At 45.8% G+C, this 23,541-nt stretch overlaps 1 protein-coding gene across 1 annotated transcript; it reads left to right on the top strand.

Annotated features, from left to right (window-relative positions):
* The first annotated feature begins 38 nt into the window (after positions 1 to 38).
* Positions 39 to 21,757, top strand: HOOK2 (hook microtubule tethering protein 2). The gene is made up of 22 exons (XM_083718413.1): positions 39 to 252; positions 4,519 to 4,604; positions 5,036 to 5,108; positions 5,569 to 5,619; positions 6,636 to 6,768; positions 7,307 to 7,374; positions 7,712 to 7,774; positions 8,032 to 8,112; positions 10,163 to 10,320; positions 10,439 to 10,579; positions 11,855 to 12,056; positions 12,413 to 12,523; positions 13,121 to 13,208; positions 14,666 to 14,735; positions 15,496 to 15,633; positions 16,167 to 16,254; positions 18,276 to 18,310; positions 18,558 to 18,640; positions 18,843 to 18,946; positions 19,153 to 19,260; positions 19,995 to 20,066; positions 20,475 to 21,757. The coding sequence occupies exons 1-22, from the start codon at positions 205 to 207 to the stop codon at positions 20,643 to 20,645; spliced, it is 2,172 nt and encodes a 723-aa protein (XP_083574539.1). The 5' UTR covers positions 39 to 204; the 3' UTR covers positions 20,646 to 21,757.
* The last annotated feature ends 1,784 nt before the right edge of the window (positions 21,758 to 23,541 follow it).

Below are 23,541 nucleotides of genomic sequence, written 5' to 3'. Positions count from 1 at the left end.
AGTCATAAGCGCTCGCCTGACGCCCCCTCGCTCGTCCTAGAGCGTCTCGGTGCCTCGCGGGCGGGGCTGAGCCTCTCCGGTTCCGCCCCAGCTGCCGACGGCGGGGCGCGGGCGGCTGACGTCACGCGCGGGCTGCGCAATGGGCCGCTCTAGGCCAGCAGGGGGCGTGGCGCTCGGAGTACCGCGGCTTCCAGCGCCGGAGCCATGAGCGAGACGGGCCCGGCCGGGCGCTGCGGGGCGCTTCTCACTTGGGTAAGCCCGGGAGCTGGAGCGCGGGGGGTTGCCCGCCGCCGCCGCTCGGCTGATTCCCGCCACCATCTCCATAGGGCGCCCTCCCCGAGTTAGCCCCGCTGCCACTGCCGCCCCCCCCCCCCACTGTCTTCAACAGGTGCCTTCCCGCCCGGCTTCCTCGCCCAGCCGCCTGGGATAACCCTTCCTTGGGGAAGGGGAAGAATGGCCTACAAGGCCACACGCGCCCCTGTTTCTTTTTTTATTATTCCGGGTTAGTTTAACCCGGGATTGCCGCTCATGTTTCTACATTCTCACGGACGTGCTTTACACCCGCTGTTCCACCCATAAGCATTATGCACCGACAGAGGGTGCGTGTGGGGGGTGTATGAATGCATCGTGTGCATGGACACCTGTAATAACCACCTGGTTTGGTGAACACGGGCGGGAGGGACGTCGGTTAAAGTCCGCGGCGGAGGCCTGAACTTAGCAGCACCGGTTGCTCAGCCCCTGGAGTTCCTTTCAGGAAAGTCTTGAGGCCTCCCGGCTACCTCTCAACTCCGCTCCTCAACTCCCAAATCCTCTTAAAAACCTCCCGGTGCCGCAAGTCTGCCTTAAAGCCTCGGGCTATTTTTGTAGGCTCCACTCGACACACAGTGACTCTGCATTTGCGCTCTTTGCCCCCTGGCGCTGTGGATTTTCTCCGTTCCCTCCACCCGCTCCCTTAAACTAGTTTTTTCTTTCGTGTCCAAAACTGGAATGATTAGGGCTTCCAACTGTTGGCTGCTGTTCCTTGAGATTCTGTTTCTCTGTCCTTCCTTTGGAAGAATCTTTCCTCCCCACCTTCTGTGCCCAGCACCAAATGCTGAACAATGAAGGGTACAGTATCTGATTAATTCCCATCTTGCCAAACTCCCCAAGGAGTAACATAATGAGAGTGAGGTTGAGAATCTAGTTCAGCCTGCTTAAAAATGTGTAGAACAAGACATAGAGGTTTGTAGTTCATCAGAGGAACAAACTTAAAACAACTTGGAATGTTAAAAAAAGAAAGAAGGTAACACTTGCTCAATCTATAGTTCAGACCAGTCTAATTGGTGAGGTTAAATATATGAGAGAGCCAGAGACTGGATTATTAGAAATATATTTATATGCTGGTCAACTGGGACCCAGTTCCAAACTGGACCATTTCATCCCAGTCCTGAAATAAGGAAAAGCATTTATTTGCGTTGATTCGCTTATTCTTGAGAGAACCCTTGTGGAAGCTGCTATTTGTCCATTAATTTGATTCAGTGTTTTGAGTAGAAGATTCAGGGGTCTGACAAATGTATATGCTTTTGGGCCACATGTGTAATAAAGTCTACAATGTGAAAACTGCTGAATTGTTAAGTTCAGTTGTGTCACCTGTGAGCCAAATCAAGGTAACAGGGTTTTGTCCTATTGCGTGTGTTGAAGTAGCTTACGAATGTCAGGATGCTTTTATGATAATCAACCATACTTTGTGAATTGTTACTGTGACAACTTTAAGCATTAATATATTTGCCACAGTCTGTACCCTTTGCATTGCATTTCTTTCTACCCCTGCTGCTTACCTCACTGCTGACTTTCTCCTTCACTCACCCCCCCCCCCCCCCACACCGTGTGTATCTGCTAACTTGGGTTAACAATTCAGGCATCTGATGTAGTAGTCCACAAAAGCTTATGCCATAGTAAATTTGTTAGGGTTGTATTCAGAGCACTCTTAAATACCTCTATGTGTGAGAAGAACAACTTCTGTCTGTGCAACGATACTTCCCCCCTCCCCAATGTACTCCCTAAATCTGTTGTGGGGGTTCCCTCAACTCTCTAGAGCAGATCTGGGGATAGCGTGGGAGAGGTGCAGGGGGGCAGAGGAGGGAAATCATTTTTGCACAAGTGGAAGTCATTCCCCTCTCACAATTATTTAATTGAATACCATCCTCCTACTTTAAAGTACCACAAGACTTTTTGTTTTTTGCATTCAGATGGTGAAGAATAAGTGGATTTTGACTCAGACGCTTCACCAACTTGCTCAATGAAAATATTTATAGAAAACTTTTTCTTTTGCAATTAGAGCCAACCGAAGGGTTCTTTGAAGTATTATATTTGTCAATATATTTGTGTACAGTACTTCATTATTGCCATATTTTAGATTTAAATGATTTTTAGTTTTTACTGGAAAAACTAGTGTCTGAACAACTAGAGCAGCACATACCTCTGCCTGACTTAAAGAATGACTGCTTGGCTTATTAAGAGTGGCTGCTGCTCTGGCTTCTAACAGCTTCCTGGTTAGATTGCCCTATGTCCTGTTTATCACTAATAGCTGTAATGAGAAGACTTTGTCCTTCCAGTGCTAATCACCTTCTCCCTAACCCACCATGCCAAAGATGCCGGATGCTTCTATCTCTGCCCAGGGCAGAAAATACTGGAGGAGTTGTTTCTAGATTCTATATGCAACAGCTGTCATACAAGGAAGGATTTTGTTATGATCAGACTTTCATAGCACTGCAACAGTAAGAGAGGAGGAGCTGAACCTGTCAAGCTTGTCTCTCCTGCATAAGTATTAAAAACACAGGAGTCTTTGTTTACGCTCAATTGAGTAGCCCTAGCACTGTTTTTCCTCAGTACCCCCGTGTCTGAGTCCACAGATGCTGTTGGGGGTTCTCAGCTAACAAGGAAGGGTCTTTTGTTTATGGGACCTCGATATTTAGGAAATAATTTACTAATGCAAGATGGCTGGTATTTCTGCCAGATTCAGAATGGAATACTGATTTCTCCAGTAAGAATCAGGCATCTGTCAGCCTTGTGTGAGAAGGCTGGAAATAGTACCCAAGCGAGATCTGATGGGATGGTGGATGCCCATGTGCTGTAATGTTATTAGCCAGCGCTCTAAGATGGACCACTTTAGGATGCTTTCACATGACAAGACCTGTAAAGGCTGCCCCCAGCAGGAGAGCCCCTTCTACTCTTAGGCATGCTGAGGTCCAATATCAGTCACTGACACTAAAGGAGGCCTGGTACTTGTGTTTATATGGGTTGCAGTATCTCAGGAAAAACATCAGTACTTTACGTCATGCAGGTAGTTGATGGGACTTCTATTAAGAGGGGTAAACAATTTGGAGAAGGTAGCCACACATGGTTTCCTAAAATGTAAATTTGGTCTAAACATGTTGATTCCAGTGAATAAGAGAGCTATGGGATCTGATTTCTGCAGGACTGAGAGTTCAGTGTAACTTGAGAGGCTGATAATTTGACACAAATAGGACCTAATCCAATTTAAGGTATTGCCACTTACTGGTAGCTGTTTCAGTTGAGAACCATAAGAATTAGGACATCAACCAAATGAAATTTTAAGGGGGAGGTACCCAAAATACAGTGGAAGGTGAGGTGTTTGTAGCATTAACTGGATGTAGTGTAGCCACAATCTTCCAAACAGGGCACATTAACAATCAAAAGCAGAGTGTTGTTTAATAGTGAGGTAGGTAAGAGAAATATCTGACCCTGTAGAAAACCCCAAATTGGACTAGATAATTTAAAGACGGAAAGCTTACTTGTTTTGGTAATCTTTTTGGTTAATATGAAAACCTTAATGTGTTGTTTCAGCCTGTTAGTTGCAATTGAGGAAGCAAGGTTAAAATCATGGGAAAACAAGCAGGGATGACTGTGTGCATGTTGGAGGAGAGGACCAAGGCCACTCCTAAATCTCCTGGGTGTAAATCCTGTAGCTGCTCTCGAGGCAGGAGGTAGCTTGGAAGACTTCTATTTCATTATGCTCAAGGATGCCCTGACTGTGAGCGTGACAGCTGGGCTGCCTCTGCTTAGTGATTCATTGTGTATATCAGTGCCTTGTAGGCATGTGGGAGTACTCGTGCCGAGCTCATTGCGTGGGGGGTGCATGTGTGTGGCAGGCACTGTTGTCTTGCAGCAGCAGACTTATCTATTGGCATAGATTTTCAAGTTTGGTTTTAAAGATCTCGGTGTCTAATCATGGAGCCTAAGTGCACCTAAACCTACATAGGGTTGCCACCTTCAGCCAAGAGTCTTTGTAACTCCACAGTTTTCATTCTTATGGAGATATTCCCATTAGATGAATTATCCAGAAAAAGTGTATTTTTCTTCTTTGATAGTAACACTGTCACCAGCAGCCCTGACAGATTTCAGGTTGTGTCCCTCTGTAGACTGGTTCAGAATGGGCTTCCTCTGTTCCCAGATCCAAGAATTCACTATTTTTTGCACCTAAAGTGTTCACGTGCTGATTTGATTTGTTTCCTCCAGCTGCAGACGTTTCATGTTCCATCTCCATGTGCCAAAGAACAGGATTTGGCCAGCGGGGTCACGATTGCCCAGGTGCTGCACAAAATGTGAGTGTCGTGGTGGTTATCTTAATGAGTGTTCACAAGAGTTATCATGATCAGCATGGCAAAATTCTCCCCTCACTCCTTCACAAATCTCTCTTTGATCTCTGTCCCTGGTTAGCAAGTTGACCATTTAAGTTTGTGCTGCCAGAAATCAGAATTCCCTCCCTAATGAGTTAATTTGACAGTTTGATACTAGAGAAGCACAGACAACAGCTTAGCAGCGGGAAAGCTCCTGTGGTTGCCTTCTTTGTCACATTGGGACAATGTGAATGTAGCTGTTTGTGAGACAGAAGACAGCAGAGCTTGACTCTAGACTGGTGAAAAGCCACAATGGAATCTGTTTCGCAAAGCTTATGTGCAAGATCACAAAGTTGCTCAGAGTTTGCTTTCCACCCCGGAACCAAAGGCAACAGCTTTATGGTTTTCATTTCCAGAGACCCATCTTGGTTCAATGAAACCTGGCTCCTGAGGATTAAAGATGATGCCGGTGACAACTGGAGGCTGAAGGTATGAAGTGAGAATGGGCTGAGTGGTGGTCTCTAAGACCTAGATGCTTAGCAGTCCCAAATACTGCCAATAAATGAACTCCAGAAGTCATGAGACTCTGACTTAGCAATACCTTGGAAGCAGAGTTGTTCAATTTTCAGGGTTTATTGGCTGGCTTAGGTTGATCAGCCAGCTTTGTGATTTGAAGATGAGGGTGGGATTTGGTAGGAAAGGCTCTTCACCCCAATTGGATGCCTGTACTGCATCAACCCTGGACTCTTCTTTCCCATCAGAGTAGTTCTGAAGATGACTGAGCACAACCAGCTTTTTTTCCCCTTTCCATACCAGCATGGGAAATAGCAGAGTCTTGCTCGTTGGCTGTATGGCCTTTGGAAAGGGGAAATACAGTGGGAATGACAGGTCTCAGAACTCTGACAAACCTGCACATTTATCTTCATTCATCCTCCCATCTTGCCTCCAGGTGAGCAACTTGAAGAAGGTCCTGCAGAGTGTGGTTGAATACTCCCAGGATGTGAGTACCTTTTCTGGTTTGGCTTTGCTGGCATGGTGGTGATGTATTTCAGGGCATGGCCCAAGCCTCCGATGAAAGTTAAGGGTCTCTGCTTAGGCAGTAGAGAAGCAGGTGAATGCTAAGGGACAAAACTCTGACAATCACTCAGCCTGGCTGTATTGAAGCCATCACTGAAAGACAGAGCTCATGGTTCCAGTCTAACATTCTTTTTTTCCAGGACCCACCTATCCCTTTGATGGTAATTAGTTTTAGCTGGTTTTAATACTGAATTTTAGATTGTTGTAGTCTGCCCAGGGACCTGCTGGTGAAGGGTGGGTAATAAATTGAATAATTATAATAAGTAATAATAGAAATAGAAATAGCTCTGCTCTAGAAAGGCTGGGTAAATGTTATTGGTTTTCTATGGATGTGCCTTTCTCTGTGTACAGAACTCCCAAGACACAGTTGATAGCCAGTGGAGTGGAGTGGCAAGTGAGACTTAGACTGGGGAGATTTTGTTTCAAATCCCTGATTAACTCCAACCTTCCTGGGTGGTGACTTTGGGTCTACCTCTTAGCCTAATCTATACACTCACAGGGATAAAACAGTGGGGAAACTATATATGCTACCCTGAGCTGTTTGGAGAAAGAATGGGATTGAAGTGTAGTAGTAGTAGTAAATGCTCCTTAGCACAGGCAGTCTTGCTAACAAGTCCACCCAAGTTTCTAGGCCATAATTTTTTAAAAAAAATTATTCACCTTTCCTCACATGCCTGTGTAAGTCACTTATTGCCCACTGACAGAGGCTGTTGCAGTTTCAAAAGCTCCATTGTTTGGTCACTTGGAGGCTTGCCACAGACTAGTGCTGGACAAGTGGCAGATTTCAAACCTAAGATAAAGATACTGAAAAGTAACCTGTCCTCTCCCAGGCCAATTGCTGTCACAGACGCAGTGAGATGGGTGGAATAGGTAGGTGGCAGCAACAACAGTGAAAGGTCTGCTGGCTGTCAGAAGCTATATCCGCTGCTGTCTTCTCAGGTCCTGGGCCACCAAGTCCCGGAGCAGCTGCTGCCTGATGTAGCTCTGGTTGGAGAAGTGTCTGACACAGCTGAGCTGGGCAAGCTACTGCAGCTGGTGCTGGGCTGCGCCATCAGCTGTGACAGGAAGCAAGGTATATGTATGCAACTGACAATTACAATGGGGGGATGTCACAGTGGAGCTTTATGGGCATCTGTGCCATGAGGATGACTCTGCAATGGCTGTCGTGGGTGGGTGGGGACTAGGAAGCAGGTGCCCTATTTGTTGTGGCATTGCTGTCCTGCTTACAGGGACTTAGTTTCCCTTCATTAGTCCTCTCCATTCAGGTGGCTCTTGCCTCATTCATAGAACTTCACAATCTCCTTAAGCTGGAGCTTCCAATCTTTCTCCTTGGGTTTTCTCCTATCGGTTTTCTTCACCCCTGATACTAGTTGGGATATCAGCCTCTTAAATCAGTTTGAGACAGAAGGAGGGTGCAGTGAGAGACAGACAGACAGAGATCTGACATTCTGCCACACCCACAAAAATACTTCATCAAAATTTGGGCTCCACTCCTGGAGGCTGTACCTACCCTCATTGCTGCATAATTTGGGGCAGGGGAGGGAATCTGGCCAGAGGAGGAAGGAACTAGTTGGAGAGTAACTTGAGTGCCCAGCCTCATCTGTTTGCAGATCACATCCAGCAGATCATGACCCTGGAGGAGTCTGTGCAGCATGTTGTTATGACAGCAATACAGGAGGTGAGTGCAGCTGTGTCCTGCAGCCTTGTGTGAAGCCATTAGGCTCCGGAATTGGATGCTTGCTTTGTGTTGCTAATGATCTCCCTGGTCAGGAAGTGCCCCTCATTCTCAACAGATCTTGTCTCTTCCCAGGTAATGATGCTACTTTCGTGCTAGTCCCTGCCCCTGCCCCCCGCCAAGTCCTGCCCACTCCCTGCTGCCAGGCCTGGTGCTCATTAGATGAAAGTTCCGAAAGATGTTCTAGTTAACCTATGCCTGCTTCCTGGAATACAGGGCTTAGAAAGTTCTGTGAGTCACCTCTATGTGACCAGTTACCAAACCTCCTTGTCTTTTGCAGCTCTTAAACAAAGATTCATCGGACACGCTGAGCTCGGAGACTTATGGGAACTTTGACAGCCAGGTACTTGTGATATATATTAAGAGTGGGTGGGCGGCATAACCCCTAATGATGCAAATTCAATGTAGGCTGAGCAGGAATGGAGAAAGAGGTCCCCTTTTTTGTGGGGCCAGATGTGGTAATGTGAAGGAAGAAGGCTAGGCTTGGGCTGCTATGAGGGGCTTGCCTTGCTCAGTGTCTGTGGTAGTATATAGACTTTTATCGACTGACTGACTGACTGACTGACTGACTGCTTGTACCTTTCCGGTTTTCCCTTGTAGTCTAGGAAGTATTACTTCCTCAGTGATGACCTAGAGGAGACGGATGACATGCGCCAGCGCTGCCATGACCTAGAGCAGCAGGTGAGTGCCTCTTGGGAGTCAAGAATATTGGAGGTGGAAACCAGCTCTGTTTGCTGTGGACTTAAAAGAATGTGCATCAGATGGTGGAAGCCAGGAGACTGTTCATAGGAACAGTGGGAAAATACTGAGCACCATCAGGTCTCCAGTGGGTTCTGCCCTTCCTCAGAAGTTATGGGGAAGTATATATCAGGGGTAGGGAACCTGTTGTCTCGTAATGTTTGGTTGACTGCATTGTCTGTCACCTCTGAGGAGCATTAGCCATGCTGGCTGGGGCTGAAGAGAGATTCCGAATAACATCTGGAGGGCCACAGGTTCCCCACCCCTGGTATATATTCTGTGCTGGAATTTTGCAGGAGTCCTGACATGCTATTTTCTGAACTTCTATCTTGATTACCATCCTTTCTCTCCCCTTCCCTCCCTGCCTGCCTCTCCATATTGCACAGCTCTATGTGCACTGAGCTGGTGGTGTTTGGGGACCGGGCCTATTCTGGGCATTTGGATATTCTATCTTTCCTTATATGAAGGCAAGGTGAGGGCCTGCCTTCCTTTCCTCCCTCATGCAGTCCAGTTTCCGGGGTGGGGTGGGAAGTGCAGTTCTTTGTGGATGGTGTGAGCTTGCTGGGCTGCATGGAGACAGCTGGGCTTGGCTGCAGTGTGGTGTGGTATTCGAGTCCGTGTCCCTCCTCCTAATGCACAGCTGTTCTTTCCCTCATTGTTTTTGAGATTGCTGTGGACAAAGAACAAGACCAGCTTGGTAGTTCTGGGGCTGACCTTGGATTCAGTGGTCCTGGGCTGTATGCCTCTTTTTACCTGTTAAAGCCATATGGCCTAGACTGATCTCCGCCAGAGGGGCTAAATTTAAAGAGCAGACAGTGCAGCTGTGGAGATTTTGGATATTTCAGGAAGGGTGGGTTGTGGGGGACCTGAGAAAGGATAGGCTGATCTCGCTCCCTTTACAAAAACAAACCCTTTACTCCTCCAAGGTGCTAAAGTGCCCCTGGAGATGCAGCCCCCTTCAAGAAGGTGAGTGTCTTCCCTCTTCCCATGCTCTTGCCTATGATAACAGACCTGCTCACCCAGCAGTGGAGCCCCATGCCTGGTGGAGCCAGCCTAACCTCCTTGCATGAGCATGTGCCATGTTGACAAGTTAACAACTGCTTGAGAGTGTTGGAGGAGTTGCTTGCACCCAGTACAGAAGCAGGGTTGGGCCTGGCCTGAGTTAAAAGTGCTTTCAGACTCTGTACTAATACAGCTACAAATCCACATTTCCGCATTCTAGGTTCTAAACTGCATATGAAGATTCTGGAATCACTTAGGTTTAGGGGATGTATATACAGGCTGAGGGGGTTTTTGTGGCCTCTTCATCTGAAAGCATTTAATCTTCGTAGCAATTCTGGATCCCTGCAGCAGGTCGGTAGGTGCCTGTAATGAAGTTTTCGCTTCCATTCAGGGAGCATGGATCCTTGGCAAAAAGTCTGCCAAATTTGCAGAGAGAGGAAGTAAACTTGCTTGCTAGCAGTTCCTTTCAGTAGCTCACACATGCTTTAGTAGTACCTGCGTGGATGATAAAAAATTCCTTCCCGCCAAATGAGCTGGTGCAAGAGGAGTCCTGATGAGGCTAATTTCAATGGCTGCTGTGCGTGTTGGGGCAGGAGGCCAGCTGTAGACATTATTTTGCACATGCATGCAAATGTCTGTTAAGCCTACTCTGTTACCCACTGTATGGTTCCATAGTTTTGCAAAATCTGGGGACAAGTCTGCTAGAGCAGCAAAAGGAACCGATTGCTTGTGGCTACATGTAGCAATTTGATAGAGAGTGGGAGAGCAGGATTCTCATCAGCCTTCTTAAAGCCAAGGGAAAGAAGTGAACAGCCAAGACTTAAGGAGCTATGCTTCCGCTCTCCCCTTTTTCTAGGGCCCTAGTAGAATGAGGTTGAATGTCACAGGCTGGTTGGGCTTACGAAGGACCTGGTAGAATCCGCAAAGTTCTTAGCTGGACTTAGAGCTCCATTACTTGGCCACCTCCTAGAAACTAGTCTTCCTTTCTCAGATCTCCATCCTGGTGGAAGAAAAGAATACTTTGTCGCTAGAGAACAAGAGTCTCCGGGAACAGAAAAGCTCGCTTGAGTCCGATGCTGCTGGGCTCACTGGCAAGAAGTTGCTTCTGCTTCAAACCCAGATAGAGCAGCTGCAAGAGGAGAACTTCCGGTAAGGCAGATACTGGGATGGGGAGGTTATATTGCCCTCAGGACAATGTGCCCAAAGGCAGTGGAGTCCTGAGAATAATTAGAAGAAAAGTCTAGCTAACTAGATGTATTTTGGCCAGGCTGGAAAGCAGCAGAGATGACTTCCGAGCGCGCTGTGAAGATCTGGAAAAGGAAGTGCTGGAGCTTCAACACCGCAATGAGGAGCTGACCAGCCTGGCTGAGGAAGCCCAAGCACTGAAAGACGAGATGGATGTGCTGCGGTGAGTGTGCCTCGATGCCTCGGCTGCAAGAACTGTGAATATACCCTTTTATTTTTTTGGTTATGTGTTACGGCTTGTGAAGCAGCCCATGGTCCAGCCTGGGCCTGCTGTGTGTCAAAACTCCACATTTGTGAATCTTGGGTCTCAGGTGTGCTGTGTTGCCGTATAGGGAAACCTCCCACTGCAGCTGCTGACTAACAGAGGTCTGCTTCTCTGCATATTTGGACACTCTTAGGTAGACAGTCCTTTTTGCACACATCCTTAAGTTTAACACAGTGATCTTTGCCACTGAAAAGGCAGAGTAACAGATTCCCAAACAGCCGCAGATGGTTGAATGCAGCTATGGAGAAGAGTTCACAGTCCCACCAGAGGGTTTGTGGGTGGCTCATGCCTATACACTGGAGCCCTGATGAATGCTGTCTCTCTTCCAATGCTTGAAGTTCCGGAAAAGCAGAAGCAAATTAGTCCAGGAGTTTTGAGTGAATATGTGGAATGTGGCTTCTTACTTGGAATCCAATTAGTTCTGCTGAATAATCAAAATCTCTACTATCTGGAATTTGGTGGAAGTGGGGCAGCTTGTGTGTAAAGAATTTGGTTTAATTGAGAATGTTAGTAGTTCTAGGGGGATGGGTTTCTGTGCTGGAACAGCATTCATTGCAGCCTCTCACTATTACCAGTCTTCCTTTTCCTGTGTTTGTGAGTTTTGTACAAAGCATGCTGTTAGGTAACTTCACACAGATTTCTTTTTTTTGCTATACATTAAAGCAAACTCAAGTTTGGTTGTAACCTGTAAATTTTTGGAGTGTTTCACGCAGAAATATAGACATAGTGTTTCAGATCTAGAATAGATGCACTGACCCATAACTTCACGTGATATAAAAGACCATCAGCAAGCCTTGGGCTTTCATGCGTCCTCTTCTGTCACATCCCAGTGGCTGGAAGGAGAAGTGGGGAATCGAATGCTTTACTATTTGTTTGTTGTGTTCAAACCAGCAAAGGACAGTTGCCATTTAACTATACAGTAACTTGTTTGCAACGATCCAACTTAGAATGTTTGCCTTAAAATGCATGGGATACTTGTTGTTTATCCATTATTGTTTCAGTTTTTGGCACCCTTTGACCTTGCTGCAGCAATTCCTGTTTACACAGTAGTTTTCTATAGCTAGTAGAGTTACTTTCTGTCCCTCCACTTTTTATCGAATAAAGTCAGAGTTACCTGACATTAAAAGTTGCAAAAGATACCTATACTTATATCTATATCCTTCTGTTCTGCAGTCACTCCTCAGACAAGGTGGGACGGCTGGAGGCTATGGTGGATTCCTACAAGAAGAAGCTGGAAGACCTGGGTGACCTGCGGCGGCAGGTCCGGCTGCTTGAGGAAAGAAACACCGTCTACATGCAGCGCACTTGTGAGCTGGAGGAGGAGCTTCGGCGTGCGAATGCTGTCCGTGTGCAGCTGGAGGCACATAAGAGACAGGTGAGTTGATGTTAATAGAGAATGCATTTGAGCAGACTGCAGCCTTCAGAATGCACTTGCAATAATACTCTGTCCTGAAGGAATCCTAAAGACAGATTGGAGCACCATTGGAGCCAGAAAGGCAAAACCCATTTGACCAGGATTGACCTGGTAGCTGTAGCTGTGCTGTGGCTGTGCAGGCAGAACTGTTGTCTCAAACAGTCTTGTACTCTTGGTGTTTGGGAGGACGTCAATACTAAACATAGATTCAAGACAACCTGTAATGAAAAGCAACATTGCTGATTGCTTTGCAGCAGGAGAGGAGGGCAAAGATCATAAGCACAGCAAACCCCTACTCCTACTCTTCCCTCTTCCAGGTGCAAGAGCTCCACAGCAAACATGCAGATGAGGCTTTGAAGGCGGAGAAATGGCAGTTTGAGTTCAAGAACCTCAAGGAGAAGTTTGAGGCCCTGGTAAAAGAAAAAGAGGTAATGCAGAACTTGTACCACAAGATGATGATGAGTCTTTCCTTTGGCTTGCAGGTGAAGGCCTAGTCCAGGAGTGAGGCAGCTTTTTCAGCTTGAGGACCCATCCTCTGATGGGCAGCCTTGTGGAGGTTGCATGCAAGTGTGGGAGGGGCCAAAGGGGGAAGTGGGTGAAGCAATGGATGTGACTTCTCTCTTCATTGAAAGGGCTACATTCTGGCTGCGCAAAAGCTCAAGCTTGGTGGTGGGTGGGTGTATATAGATATAGGTTTGTCCATACAGATTTTTTATATATGCACACAAATGCACCACTTATCTACCCATCCATTATCACAGTTCAATGGCTCATTCCAGCCTGGTAAAGGAGGGCACAGAGCAGGCCTGGAGAGCATGTGGGGCGAGTCCCAAATGTCAGAGAGCCTTGAAGGCTGCATTTGGCCTGAGATTCTCTACTCCTAGTCTTGTGGCAAGAATAGGGAAATCTGGCAGGAGTAGCATCTAGTTTCTGTTACTTGGACAATGTAGTATACAATAAGGCATCAGCCCACCATAGCTTAAGTGGTCCTTTCCTTGGAGTGATTCCTGACCCTTTTTCCTTAGAGGCTGATTGAAGAGCGGGATGCCTTACGGGAAGCCAATGAAGAACTGCGATGTGCTCAGGTGCAGCAGAAATTCCTAAACCAAGCAGGTGAGTATCAGAAGTCTTCCCCACCCCAGTGAAATCCAATAAAGTCTGCCTCAGAACAAAGATTGGAAGTTAAGGAGAAAAGGAACACGTCTTTGTGTTGACAGGGCCAAGTGCACTCGAGTTACAGTGAACTAGCAGTCAACTACATTTAACATTTGTTAATACCCGAAGAGCCACAGTGAGCTGCCTGCTTGCTGCAATCACTAGAGGAGATTTGTTCCATCTGAAATGAACTGGGGGGGGGGGGCTAGGGCCACCTCAGTGTTGGTGCCCATAATTTTTTGTTGCAGGAAAACCAACTAGTCCCTTCTTTGTGCATTTAGGTGTTGATTTAAGAGCATATTGTTTGGACATTTATTTTATTGAAATGTCCTTTAATTTGATTTAGTTGCTGATTGAGCATTGTGCTTCTATTTTTGCGATTCCTTTTTGGTTGTTATGGCTGTTTTTTGCAAATGTATTTTATATTTTTTACTATGATTATTTACACCTGAAGATTCCATTTGGGATGGAAGGGTGCAGTAAAAATAAATGAATTAAATGCTGTCGTTTTCATTTTTAAGAACTTTCTACAGGCACGGACAGGGGGATTCCCTTATCTGTTAGCTTCCTTGGAAGCCACAGGAGGGCTGAGAGGGTAGGATTTTAATGGATTGGACTGTTTTTATAAGCTGGATGGATAGCTCACGTCGGTAGAGCACGAGACTCTTAATCTCAGGGTCATGAATTTGAGCCCTACGTTGGGCAAAAGATTCCTGCATTGCAGGGGTTGAACTAGATGACCCTTGTGGTCCCTTCCAGCTCTACAGTTCTATGAGCAGCTATACGGAACAACTTTTCTTACTGTTTTATTTTAATTAATGTTTATTATGTGATTTGGGATCTTAATTGTTCTGATATGTAAATCACCCTAGGATCTCTTTTAATGAAGGGTGGTAAAGAAATTATATAAATTAAATTTTAGGCTAAGCCTGATAGGATCTCACACACCTGTCTCCAAGAGCTTTGCCTACAGCCAGTGTGTGTGCTTGGTCTGTCATTCGGTTGCCTGAACCAGCTTGTAGGGGAATTGTATTATGGTTGGCTGCTGCCTGAAGTGAGGTTACCAGTTTCACCTCCCATCTTTGTGTGGCTTTTCTCAGCCTTCATTCTTCTCCTGTTTAAATGCATTTCTCCTGATGTGATAGATGCCAGTGTGGACCATGTTTTGCTTAATACTTCTGGGACCCATAACTGCACTTTTATTGCTCCAACTCAGGGTAGATGAGTTGTCCAGCCCTGGCTAGGTCAAGTGACACCAAAAGCTTGAGTGATCCCATCTTAGAGGGTTGTGCTTTATAGCAAGGTAGTATTTGGGACCGATCGGCTCCTCTCCTCCAACAACACCTGCACCTTTGCGTAGAAAGCCAGAGTAAAAATAAATGTACCTTCTGTTTCTCCCCCCCCCCCCCCTGCAGATACCATACTAGAAGAAATTGCTTCTCCTGTGGATAACTTAGCAGCTGAGATCATGCCAGCAGAACTCAAGTAAAGTTTGCCCCCTTGAGGATCCTGTCTTGGAGGAAGAAAGGCAAAAGCCTATGGGGCCTATTTGAAATTGGGGACTTGCTGTTATTCATAATTATACTTGATTACTTCCATCAGCCAGAAGTTGGAGTCAATGTTACCCTGGTGTCCTTTTGGTGATAAAGAGAAAGTGGTGGTGGTGGGGTGCTATCCTGGATTTATTTTTCTGATATTGTAGATGAAACAGGTGTCATCCCAAGATCAACTTCAGCTTGTTTGCTTAAGCCTGTACCCCAGTTTTCTGCTTTATACAGTCATGAGATGAATTCTTTAAAAGGTCAGGCTCTAAGTGAATCCTCCTAATGTATATGCTAGATAATACAGCACGGTAATCTCTATGAATACTGTCTATCCCAATATGCATTGCTCTGCTTTGGCCCCCAGTTCTAGAGATTGCATCCTCTCTATGAGCTACAAATAGGTAGCCATGTTGGTCTGCCATAGTCAAAACAAAACAAAATTCCTTCCAGTAGCACCTTAAAGACCAACTAAGTTAGTTCTTGGTATGAGCTTTCGTGTGCATGCACACTTCTTCAGATACTCTCTATGAGCTGTTCAGCCTTTTAGTACAGCTTGTAGGGTTGGGAGTGGGGGAAAGAGTCAGGAATGGGCCCACATGAAGCAGGGGGTGGGTGGGTTTGGGCTGGGAAGTGGTGGTGGTCCACAACATTGGATAATGCCCCAGCTAATAATCGTAACATTCTGTGTTTGTTGCGGCCAGGGAGACCATTGTGCGGCTGCAGCATGAGAACAAGATGTTATGTGCACAAGAGCTGTCCTATCGGCTGCAGCAGACTGAATTGCAGGGGCTGCTGGAGGAATCTAACCGTACTAAGAACCAGCTAGAGGCACAGCAAAGGTATCCAATAAGCTGGAAAGTTTGCAGTTTGTCCCCACTGGTCTTAGGAGATCCAACCTGCCTTCTCCAGTCCCTCTTAACCTTTGACCAGCTAATAAATGTGCAGTTCTACCGTAATTTGGATTATTTTTATTCACTGTTCTTCCTCTTATCTGGTAGGCAATATTCTACCTCCTGTTCTAAAAACCAGTGAGGAAACTCTTACTGTTGGCCCATCAAGTGAAACCATGTTTGCATGGTCAACTGGGGAGTGTCCTTGAGCTCAGACACTGTTTGCATCATCTACTAGGAATGTTAAACTAACAATTTTTAAAAATAGAATTTTGTCCTAGCTTATCTTTGTTAACTAGTGAGGGGCAAGCTCCCTTCTCCTCTCATTGCCCTGGCTCAGAAATAAACAGAGCCATTTGAAGGTGTACTACAGTACCTTTTTCTAGGCACCATCTGTACTGACAGTCCTGTGGGCTTTGTTGCTGCTTGCAGCTGGGTTTCTCTTGCCTGTTTTAATTAGATTTGCCCTTCTCTCTATCCAGACTGAGCCAGCAACAGATCACTGAGCTCAAGGTGCAAGTAGAGGAGCTGCAACGGGCCCTCCAGGAGCAAGGAAGCAAAGCAGAAGATGTGAGTTTGCTTGAGAAAAGAGGGTTGTGTGAGGCCTTGTCAGAGTCAGGCTCACAGGGAGGTTTTGAAGTGGATTTTCACAGGGGCTGGTGGTCTCTACTCTCAGCCTGAATCCGGACCTCCTTACAGGGTGGCAGTAATGGGAACTGGTGGCATAAACCCACCTGTCAGTTTCGCAATGGAGACTTAAAACCAAGACAAAACAAAGGTGCTGGGCTGCATGAGATCTTTGTTGCAGTATCTAGTCTAGGATTGTGTGCTCTCTATGTACCAAGTGGGGGAACTCTGCCTGTATAGAGGCAGTTTTTAGCCTCCCAAATTACCTTGGGGCTCGAAACAATGAAAAAGAAGTGGGGCTAATCCCCAGATACTGACTACTGCTTGACAGGATTGCTATAATGTGGGTGATAGAGATTCCTTGAACATACAAATTCCACGATAAGGCTACACTTGTGGGTCTTAGGAGCTGCTAAATTGCAGTTTATGGTAGCTATGCTGGAGAAAGGTGTGCTATTTGGCTAAGAACCTTTTTTCTCAGGTTTATGGGCTTGTTGCCTATTGGGGGAGGGAGGGCAAGAACTCGCAGGCTGTAAGTGTAGTCTTGCCCCAGTTTGAGAGCCTTGTGTCCCCTCTCCTGTGGCCTGTTCTAATGATCACCATTACCTTCTGCCCAGACCTCTTTTCCTCCTCACTTCCCTAATCTCACTATGCTAACAGCCCTCTCTTTCTCCCTTCTGACTTGCTGGCTGTCCTGCCCAGGCCATTGTAAGTACTTTCACATTCTGTGTTGCTTCCACCATCTAACCTACTCCACTGCAAACTCATTGTTGCTTCTCTTCTGTCTTTGCTTCGTTCTTGGTGCGTCAAAGACAAGGGGCTGCTCTGGGTTCACCTGCCAAGAGCTGCTAAGGGGCCTGCGTATTCTGAAGGTTTAGTTAGAGGAGCACAAGTTCAGTTTTCTTAGTGCATAAGGGAAGCTGGGAATCATAGGTGCTGTTTTGAATTGGTAATTTCTGTTCCAAACGGCATTCTGATAATCTGAATAGGTAGGAGCAGTCTAGATTTGTTTCTGAATTGGTGCAAAGTAGTTAACTGTACCAGCATCTCTTAGGAGATGTGCTGTCTCGTACACAATCAGTAACTGTTCATGATACTGCCCTTTGAGTCTTGTATATTAGTAAGTCTGTAAACAATTATGGTTCAGTATTTTCCAAAGGGAGGTTGCTTCCCTACTGGGATAATTGAAAAGGAAGTAGAGGAAAAACTTCCTAATGGTTGAGAGCCTTTAAGCTGGAAGTGAAAGAGAAATGCTGTTGAAGTGACATTGAGCAATGTAAACCAACATTTGCACACCTAGTAAAAGCTGTAGTAAATCTTGAAAAGTAAATGCGTTTGCATTGCACACATCTATTGATGCTACTTGAGTGACAGACCCTGAATGGTCTCAGGTGGAGGGAGGGGACTTTGGCTTTTACTGCAAAAGATGGGTGTGATGTTTGAATGCATGAATGGATTAGTAACTAGTATAGAAAGACCTTTTGTTTTTTTAGACTGCAGCCTTGTTAATTGACAGTAGGATTGACCGTAGAGTTGAGCCACTGGCTGTGTTCAGTTCACTTACTGTATACTGGATATTTTTATCTCCCCTGTCATGCCAGCATAGACAACCATGTTTGCAGAACTGAATGGGATTCTCTGTTCCATTTTAAGAGTGCTTCTGAGTCAGCAGCATCCCAGTTTAACTTTCCTAGCTCCTGAAGACAAATCTGAACTGAAACCTTGAACTCCTAGTGCCCCCAGAATGAATCCTTCAAAACCAGCAAATTTATGCATAACCTGAGTGCAGGAGGTCTTCAGGAGTACAGGGTACACTACAGCTACACAGGTTTTAGTATTCTGTGTAAAATATACTGAACATAGCACCAACTCACTCTAGTGGTCAGATGATAACAACAGCAGCTTAGCTAATTGATCTGCAAACAAAATAAAAATCCTAAGCAGTCATTTCTCTCTTTTTTTAGTCTTCTCTCCTACAAAAGAAGCTGGAGGAGCACCTGTAAGTGATTCAATTCAGTTTGAGGGACAGGGTTGGAAAGGGCTAAAGCTCACTTGGTTTTCTTTGTTGCATTTGATGAATGCATATCTGGGGTTGTTATGGGTCCAGCTGTGCTACTTAGCAACATATTGATGCTGTCACACAATACACAGCAGGGCTTTGGTTCCACGCCCTTCAGGTTTCTGGTCCTTATTCTTCAAGACACCTGCATGCCTAGCTTCTGTTTCTCTTTCTGTTTCCTGGTCAGAGAGAAATTGCATGAGGCCCATGCAGAGCTTCAGAAGAAGAAGGAATGCCTTGATGAATTGGAGCCAAAAGTGGACAGCAACAGTAAGTGGGTGGATGACAGATCCATTGCTTTAGGAGTCTCGACTAAGCCCAGTCTTTGCTGGGTACCAGAATGGGATGGGATGGGCTACCCAGAAATCAGAAGACCTTGTAGAGCATTGAGTGAAGATTCTTGCTACTCCATCTGTCCCCCGTCCACATTTCGGGGTCCGGACAGCATTGATGTCCCCGCCTTTCTCAACAGCTGCCAAGAAGATTGATGAACTGCAGCAGTCTTTGAAGAAGAAAGATGAAGATATGAGAGCCATGGAGGAACGATACAAGCGTTATATGGACAAAGCCTGCACAGTAAGTCAAATCTTTCCAGTGCCTTTTGCCACTGCATTGGCATACTTTGACAAAGCCTCACTAAATGGCTTTGTAGATCATACACACTTTTCTGCGGTCAATGTGATTCAGTCAGCAATGTTGCTTCAGGGCCTCTCTAGTAGCTAAATGGTCTTGGCCTCCCAAAGCTAAGTGATTATGGAAGATCTCTCTTTATTCTTTCACAGGTCATCAAGAAACTGGATCCCAAGCAACAGCCTCATGGAGTTCCACTGGAGATCCAGGCTTTGAAAAACCAGCTGCAGGAAAAGGATAAGAAAATCAACCACCTGGAGGTGAGCTCCTCTTCCTCGTCCGAGAATGAGGGTTGCAGCTTTTTACATAAGAGCCTGCCTGATTAGGCCAAAGGCCCCTCTAGTTAAACAATGGAATTTGCTCCATTGAGAGGCAGTAATGGCCACCAAACATTGATGGCTTTAAATGAGGACTAGGCTATCAGCGGTTACTAACCATGATGGCTATGAATTACTTCCACTGTAGAAGGAATGCGCTTCTGAATACCAGTTGCTGGAAGCTGCAGGAAGGGACACTGACGTTGTGCTCTGGTCCTGCTCACAGCTTCCCAAGGGCATCTGGTGGGCCACTGGCCTGATCCAGCAGGGCAATACTTATTATAACAAGTTTCCAAAATTAACAAGGATGTGCGCACTGCAGCCCTCTTACCCATAAGCTACAGGTGTCCTGGGTATAATGCATTAATTCCGTATCTTCCCAAAGTCAATATAAATTATTTCAGATGAGTGGTTTGCCATGCGTTGCCTGTTTCGACCACCCTGTTAGCAGCTCAGGTAGTTTCTTTCTGTTTGCTTTCACTTGGGATCAAATTGGTAGACTGAGGACCTGCACAGCTATAAAAGGAAGAGGTACACTTCTCATCTCCCCTCTGTTTTGGTTGGCCTAGGCAGCATAAGCTTGGGGTTTTCCATAATCCCCCCCAACACACACAGCCTTGGGGTTTAGCAGCATGACCACTTACCTCCTTTTTCCTCTCTGTGCTTCATCTCATTAGTCGGATTTTGAGAAGACAAAATCTCAGCAGGAACAAGAAGAGAAACTCATCATCACTGCTTGGTATAACATGGTGAGTTTGAATTGGACTAGGCATAAAGAGAGGTGCATGTACTGATGCAGGGGTGTGAGGGAAGGTTGGCACATTGCTTTGCAGGAGAACAGTATGAATAACTGCTGTGGAGCTTTACATCCTGAGAATCTCTTACTTTTTCTAACTATTTTGGTACCAGACACCTTTTGCAGCTGCTAAACACTGCTGAGTAAAATGTCTGAAGTTGGGCTCTTTACAGTAGATCATTTTGATGATCCTGTATATGTCTGGATCACAGAACATGGCCTTCTTGAATTCAGACCTTTGTGTCTTCTGACACATACTGTCCTGGTTAGAGCCCTATGGAGGAAGAACAGTGAAGACCCTCCATCTCCATCCAAGAGTCTGCTGGCACAAGCCAAATGTTTCTTTTCTTTCCCACTGCAGGGCCTGGCGCTGCACCAGCGAGCTACAGAGGAGCGGTCATCCACCTCTACACCAGTCCAGTCCTTCTTGGCCCAGCAAAGATTGGCCACCAATACTCGACGGGGCCACCTGAACCGAGCTCAACCCTTGCTGCTTCGATACGTTGGTACAGACAAACCTCAGTTGTCCTGATCTGGAAAAGCTGTCCTGTGGATCTTCTAGAGAATGCTCACTTCCCGGGGGGAGTGAAATCGGAATACCTGTTATGCAGTGGTACTTCCTCTGGAAACCCCCGTTTTATCCTTATTGTTGAAATTCATTCTCTGATACTAAAGATTATTCCTATGCCCAACTGTAGTGCTTGTTTTTAAAAAAATGAGGAATCTTGAGCAGCAAGGAGCTGGATCTTCCCTATTCATTGCAGACCTACATGTTCCCTCTTCCACCGCAGTTGGGAGCTGTTGCATGGCAGTACCCTGGGTGATGGAGAGGTATCCTTCAACCATGTTCCTTACCCACCTTTCCTCTTAAAATTCTGCTTTTGTACATAGTTTCTGTATAGCCCTGTTCCCCACCAATTAAAAATGTTCTTTACCTAATGATGTCATCTGCAGAGGGTATGGAGGGAATATTTTTACTGCCATTCACATCGCCCCTTATGGTATCGGCCTCAGTCTTGGGTATTTTTTGTGGTGATGAATGCATAAGGATGAGATGGCTGCTTTGATAGTGGCCCTGCATTTGGAGTTTTGACTCCTTGAAAAAGCTAGCATTGGTTCCTCAGGAGCCAGATTGCATTGCCTGAGGCACATTATGGCACAGCTTTTCTTAGTGACTTAAGAATCCCTTCTAAGAAGGGGCAGGGCCTTGGTACAAAAAAGCCCCATTTGATGAAAACGTATGAACACTAAATTGACTTTAGACCCTAGGGGTGAAGAGAGCCTGCAGTCCTGCCCAACTAGTTTGTGTGCACATCTGTAACTGTGTTGTCTTCACGGCAATATTTAGTGCCTGGTGTTTTGTTTTTTTTTAAAGTGCTACTCTTTTTCTCCCCTCCCTGTTAGTATCATATTCAGAGACATTGCAAGATGCAGTATCCTTTTAAAAATATGTTCTCCAAATTTTGATTCTTTTTTTTTTTAAAGTAAAGTTCATAGTTTTAATGCTGTAAATTATACATTTTGTAAAGCTATCTTGTATCTCTGCCTCTTTATTTTTCTATTGGACAGAAGCCTGACATGCAATGTGGGAGGGTGGGATGTGTCTATAGAATCTTTACACTACAAATAAAATGTTATAAAATCTTTTCTGTATCCTCATTCCTCTAGTAGCAACAACTATTACGGTTAGGCAATAGCCTTCCTCTGGGAGGACCAGCTGTAGCTGTTAGTAGTTCTTTGCAGTACCTTTGTGATGGGCCAGCTGTAGTTCAGGCTTCCCATTGATTCTGAGATGGGAGTTTCCTCTCTTCGAAGTTTAGTAGACCAATCAACTGCAGTTCCCTATTGGGCCTTGGAAGAAGATACATTTTGGTGTCATTGTCCTTAGTTGATTTGACCTACTTGGTGAGCTGATAGCAGTTAAAACTGAAAGAAAATTATTGATGGTCAAGAGTAACGTGGTACCTTGATTTACAAACTTAATCCGTTCCAGAAGTCAGTTCTTAAACTGAGGCATGCTTTCCCTAATGGGGCCTCCCGCTGCCGGTGCCCTTCTACCGTTTGGATTCCGTTCTTAGAGGTAAAGTTCGCAAACCAGGACACTACTTCCAGTTTTGCGTAGTTCGTAAACTGAATCCTTCATAAACAGGACTGTTCTTAAACCGAGGTACCACTGTACTTTGCATTTAGGATTGCTACAAAGGCTGGCACAGTGGCAGTTGATTTATTTATCAAAAGGGAGCATTTTCAATTGGGAAGCAATCATAAGAGCAGCAATAGAGCATCTGTTAAAGAAGCACATCCTCTGTACATCGTCATGTGGTTGTCCCTGTTGCTGATGGAGTTTTTAGAGTTAGAGGTCCCCTCAGGCTTCACAGCAGGCATCCAGCCTTAAGGGGAATGTCTCCTGTTGCTCCTAGCTCCTAGCTAAATACTACCATAAAAGATGGTTTAAAGGTTCTTAGAATGTGATCCACCATTAAATTTAGTCTCACTATCCTCTGCAGTACATACTGAAGGCTTGAACTACAAGCAACTTTCTTCCCTAGTATACTGAGGTACCAGTTAACACAACACAGAATCAGGTAGGATAACAATACTCGGCATAAGAGCCCTTTTTCTCTGTGCACTAAGAGGAATCCAAAGGATCTGATGCTATGGATAGACTGATCTCTTGACTGAATCGGCAGCTCCCAACATTGCCCTCCAGGCCCATGTACAGCTTGTCTGAGGCTCTCCCCAGTTGACTGGGAGACCTAGGGCATTCTTGGCATGACAGCGCAAGTCTGGCAGGCCCCTGGCATAACCCCCCCGCCGACTAGCCCTCCGAGGCCTGGAGCAGGTATACCCAGCTCCCCCTCTCTGGCCACAGACCTGTTTCCATCCCTCTTCATTTGAAGGGAGCAGGTACCTTTTTAGTGCACAGAGAACCACTGTTTGTCACTGCAACTCTCTTCTGAGCAGCTGAGTTGCGCAGTGGGTGGGGAAATTTCAGGGAGGTTTTAATTTCCTTTCCCCATTATCCCTTTTTCTCCCTGCTGCTCCAAGTGTGTAAGCCGTGGCAAAGAGGTAGCTGCTCAGTCAGGTTCCCTTGCCTTTTATGGGCTTCAGGGAGGATGTGACGGCCGTGACTAGAGCCCTAACCAGCATGGCCATAGTTGCCTGGGGCTCCCCAATCTAGTCTCCAGAAGCTATTGGAATACAGTTCCTATCTGCTCTTGCCTTGTACAATTTGTTGGCTGGGTGAGTATTTTGGGTGGAGTGGCTGAACAAAGCATGGCTGAGGATGCTGGGTTCACATGTAAAACCAAAACATACATCTAATCAGCCAGATAGAACATTGGTCTGATCCACGCAAGTTAATTTGTGCCTCTTGGAATTCACTTCTAGACCTATAGAACTCTTAATAGTATTCAGTATGACTGGAC

The sequence above is a fragment of the Podarcis gaigeae genome (assembly GCF_964106915.1).
Source record: "Podarcis gaigeae genome assembly, chromosome: 2".
NCBI lineage: Eukaryota > Metazoa > Chordata > Lepidosauria > Squamata > Lacertidae > Podarcis > Podarcis gaigeae.
Note: the sequence above shows the minus strand (reverse complement) of the source record. Positions and strands in the feature narration are given on the sequence as shown.